The sequence below is a fragment of the Boleophthalmus pectinirostris genome, unplaced genomic scaffold, assembly GCF_026225935.1.
Source record: "Boleophthalmus pectinirostris isolate CB_2022bp ecotype Guang Dong unplaced genomic scaffold, ASM2622593v1 HiC_scaffold_8, whole genome shotgun sequence".
Classification (NCBI taxonomy): domain Eukaryota; kingdom Metazoa; phylum Chordata; class Actinopteri; order Gobiiformes; family Gobiidae; genus Boleophthalmus; species Boleophthalmus pectinirostris.
The window spans coordinates 15,990,241-15,995,200 of record NW_026571515.1 but is presented as its reverse complement, the minus strand read 5'-3'; the positions used below and the strand labels follow the sequence as shown (position 1 = coordinate 15,995,200).

The 4,960-nt window shown below is 37.9% G+C and overlaps 1 protein-coding gene across 1 annotated transcript; it reads left to right on the top strand.

The window, feature by feature from the left end:
• The first annotated feature begins 259 nt into the window (after nt 1–259).
• Nucleotides 260–4,346, top strand: LOC110158029 (uncharacterized). Its single transcript, XM_055166126.1, has 6 exons — nt 260–469; nt 1,480–1,628; nt 1,700–1,746; nt 2,377–2,463; nt 3,139–3,237; nt 3,391–4,346. Exons 1-6 carry the CDS (start codon nt 275–277, stop codon nt 3,492–3,494), a joined length of 681 nt encoding a protein of 226 aa, XP_055022101.1. The 5' UTR covers nt 260–274; the 3' UTR covers nt 3,495–4,346.
• The last annotated feature ends 614 nt before the right edge of the window (nt 4,347–4,960 follow it).

Sequence of the window (4,960 nt, the reverse complement as noted above, 5' to 3'; positions counted from 1 at the left end):
CCGGGGACCCATCTCCACGATCTTGTTGTTAGGCTTGGTCAGGACTACTTTAGCTGGGGGATTTTTACCTTCCTATGTTGCATGTTTTGGGCTGATGGGGGAAACTAGAGTGCCCAGACATGGGAAGAACATGCAAACTCCACACAGAAAGGCCAGGAACCCGGAACCTTCTTGCTGTGAAGCATGAGAGCTAGCCACTCAGCCACCATGCCACCAAATTAAAGATATACTGGTAAACAGAACTAGGGTTTGGAGGAAGGTATGAGAGTGTGGGATGTCCCACACGGGCGACAGTGATTGGTTGGTGAGGTCTTCTTTTAGACCCGATCAGAGGACTGAGCAGCATTCTGGATCAGGTGGACTTGACGGGACTTTGGAGATGTTGATGAAGATGAGGTTCAGCTCTGTGCTCCTGTTCTTGGCTCTTGCCTCCGTCTCCAGATCAGCCCCCACAGCACAGCACCAGGACGTAAGTGAGAACACCACTCTGTAATACCATAAAGTCCTCCTTGCATTTTCTCTTCTTTTCTTAAAGGACCCATATTACTCTATTTTCTCATCTAAGTTTTAATGTTGTTTCCTCATCACAAACATACCTGGAGTGTGTTTTTATTCATTCAAACATGTTAACACACAAACCCTGCATATTTAAGTGTTTTGTTTTTTTTTCTCTCAAACAGAAAACATTCTGTTCCACTTTGTGATATCATGTGGTAATGCAGGAAGTGCTCCACTGTGTTTTTAAACTACATACTTCTTCACTATCATTTGAATAATTTCCACCCTGGAATGGCCGATCTCTACTGAACTAAAGTTAAAGGGAGCTGTTAACTTGAAAACTACTGCTTCATGACATCAAAAGGTGGAACAGAGCATTTTGAGCTTTGAAGACAGATTAATTATAAAGTGTAGTAGCTATTTGCTTATTTTGTTTATTCTAAAATTAGTTTAATATTTTAGTTTGTTAATTAGTTAACAAATTTAGTTTTAACTAATTTTGTTCAAAATGTGGATACTTGGGTCCAGAGGACAGTGCCTCAAATGTGTGCTTCGAAAAGTCCAACGTATCAAAGACGCGCTCTCAACCGTCACCTCGTCTCCTCCACTGTGTCCATGCGCCTTAAAGCCAACAGAGCACAATACAGGAACGTGTCACAGCTCTGAATAAAAAACATGAAGTTTAGGCACAGGAGGAAAAAATAAAACTCTAAATTGAAAAATTTACAAAAGGAACAACTCGAACTTGAAACACAGCTTGCTGCTGCAAATGCAAAGCTCCATGTTTTGGACATTGGTTCTTCTCAGTGTGGCTCTAAAATCTCAAAAATCTCCAATGATGAATGAATGAATGAATTTTAGTACTCCGACTATACACTAGTCTGGTCTTGGTCCTTACTGTGATTCAGTTTTAACTTAGTCCTGATTTGATTTTGGTCATGTCTTTTGTTTTGATTTGTTTTGTTTGTGTGTTTGTTGAAGTACTCTGGACACTGGTTCTTACAAGCAATGTCAACTAAATCTTGTATCGCTGCACCAGCAATGTCACTTTTCCAGTGGATGACTGTAGTCATGGATGTGAGAACGATGGACCAAAAGGACATTTATGAAGTCAATAGCACAATCAAAATGTAAAGATTCTCAAAATTTGAATCCTGAATTTCATACACATGATGCATTTGTAAACATAAATATTTTTCAGGTCAGAATTTTGCAAAGATCATCACAGGGTTACGAATATATCTGAAGGTATGTGTGTCATTTTGGTTTTAAGGCTGGACAGACTGATATCAAATTTGTTATTAAGTATTAAAATGAAAATGAGTCAAGTAAATCATTCAGCTTTATGTTATTATTATTATTATTATTGCTTTTCCAGATGCTCAAAGTCACTTTAAAATTTGGTGCATTATTCATTCCACACTTGGTGGTGGTAAGCTACTATTGTAACCACAGCTGCCCTGGGACAGACTGATGGACTCGAGGCTGACAATTTGCACCATCAGTCCCTCCAACCACCACCAACATGCACACTAACACCACTAGGCAACGTGGGTGAAGTATCTTGCCCAAGGACACCATCACAACAGTTTTTGCCACTGGTGCCCCACTGTGGCACCTGATTTTCCCAGAGATCTCCCATCCAAGTGCTACCCAGGCCCACCTCTGCTTAGCTTCTGAGATCTCATTAGATCTCAGAAACAAAGAGGTTTAAACCTTAGGAGGTTTTAAACATTGTTTTGGGCTTTTATTTACTTCATCGTACATTTTGCATGGATGTTTGACCTAATTATTCCGATTCTAAACATAAAACATTTTTTATTCTTTTGACATGAAGATGAAATTGTCTTTCACTTAAACTGCACTGTATGCTTGCAGGTGGTGATGTGAATATTCAGCCTCAGACGTACTGCTCTGACTGTGCCATTGTGGGCGCAGGTGACAATTCCATGCTCATTCTCGTCAGTAAGTCCTGGTTTAGACCTCTTACATCATCTTGAATACTTTCTGTCTATTTACAGTACCTGTTTTTCTTCACTGACTGATTTTATTTTTTAAACTAAATCACATTGCTTTTAATATTAAAGATGTACTATTGTAACTTTTTGGTTGGGGATCTGTCACCTGCTTGTTTCTATGGATATGTCATTGCTCTGCCTGGAATGTTCCACATTATAGCATTCAACAGTTCTTACATTACATTTATTCAAATACAGGTGGTTTTCTAGATATAAAATACCAAGAAAAACAGGCATTCTGACTGTGAATAGATCTGACAGATCTGACCTGTAACTTGGCCTGGTTTGGTCTCCATGACGTTAAATATTTTAATACCATACTGTGAAACATCCCAGACAAAGCAATAACATCTCCACAGAGAAAAGCATCTGACAGATCTTCCACCAGAAAAGTTACACAAAGCATCTTTAATTATTTTCTTGTTTTTAATATGTATTGTCCCTTATAAATAATAAACACAAATACATTTAAGCAGTGACATTAACAGATAACCCCAAGCTGATTATTGGTGATTAGAAGTGAATATTGATCTAGATTCAAATACCTAAATTATGGTTTAAATCTTTTGTAGTCCATGGTTTAGTCATACTCACATGTGGAATGCTTAAACTCTCCCCACAGGTCGCAGAGAGTCAGTGACAATGACTGAGTTCAGGAACTTCCAAATCAAAGCCTCGGCTCTAAACCTGACCAACCCTTTTCTTTTCAACAAAGATTATGGTAAAAATGTTTCCTTCAGAGAAATTCACAGTGAATTCTACACTCCATCTACTCCCCATCCTCTGCATCCACTCACACTTAATGTTTTGAACATTGACAATAGAAACATCTTGGCCAGTTGTTGATCCTGTTTCATCTTTTGCTTTTACCCAGACAAGACTAACTGCAAGGATCCAGACTCAGACGACCCAGAATTTAAGAAACACAAGAACAAATTCACAGCATTGTTGATAGCTGCGTTTAAGTGTCCTAGATAAACCACAGATGCAGTCTCTAAAGTGGGGGTGCCCATTTGGCCTGAGGGGCCAAATTTGGACCTTCGGGTGCCTCATTTGGCCCATGAGGAGGTGATGAGATGATCTATTTTAATTCAAATTTGCTGAAAAGACTGTCAGGAAATCAAAGGGAGCACATATGAGACTATAAATATAAATATGATAAATATCACTTTCAGACTCATATCTGCTCATGGACCATAAATTGGAATAAAGTTATATTAAATTACATGGTCTGATGTTGTACTATTCACAGTTTAAACCTGGTTTATTCTTGATTTAGTCCAGTCTTTGTGCAGTCACTTCTTCAGTTTCCCACACACATATGTACAAGTGAACTGTCTCCTCATGTCCACACACACATGTAGAAGAGTCCTCACTGTTTTGAAGTAACTTAATATAAGTACAGAGATCACATCATCTGAATATTAATTATGAGTAACTGTATTCTGATATATTCTAAAATCGAAAGAAATACTTTACAGAACTTGATCACACAATTCAAACTAAACATAGACAAAACAAAAAACAGTGCTCTCACAGTGTGTGGATGTGTGATGTTAACTCCTCTAACTAGTGATAGGAAATGTAGAACAAATGCATTACTTATTTTTCTATTTCATTTGGACTTTTACAAACATTTATATAATTATGTCTTATTTGACACCTTTCTCTTGCTGTCTTTTTTGCTACTTCTTTAGAATTTATTATTACCATTATGTTGTACTTGTTATTATAATATGTTGTGCTGTGTGAGCTACTGTGTCCAAATATTTCCCTTGTGGATCAAAAACGTTTGTCTAAGTCTAAACAAATAAACATTTTTGAATCCTATGTTGTGTTTTTACACTATAATTTAAATGTGACTCAATGTAAAAATATTGTAAGTATTCAAAATACAGTACTCTGATTGGAACAGGTATTAAAATACATTACAAAATGCATTTTAATGCAGGTATTCGGTATTCTCTAACTAAATACCTTGTCAAAGTATTCTTTCCATCACTGCATGCAGGTGTCCACACATACATGTACTGGTGAAGTGTGCCAATAGTCTGACCATAAAATCCACAGTTTACTCAGGCTAACGGGAAACGATTGAGAAACAAATATCAAAGGTCCATGTTTTTGGCAGTAGTTGTGCAAATATTTCCTAAAAATCCACATGTGCCCTTGGCATATCTTGTTTTGTTTTGTTTTGTAGTACTTTATTAATCTTGTTGAAAAATTGTCCTCTGCATTTCACCCATCCTTTCAGGAGCAGTGGGCAGCACATGGGGCGCCCGGGGACCCATCTCCATGATCTTGTTGTTAGGCTTGGTCAGGACTACTTTAGCTGGAGGATTTTTACCTTCCTATGTTGCATGTTTTGGGCTGATGGGGGAAACTAGAGTGCCCAGACATGGGAAGAACATGCAAACTCCACACAGAAAGGCCAGAAACCCGGA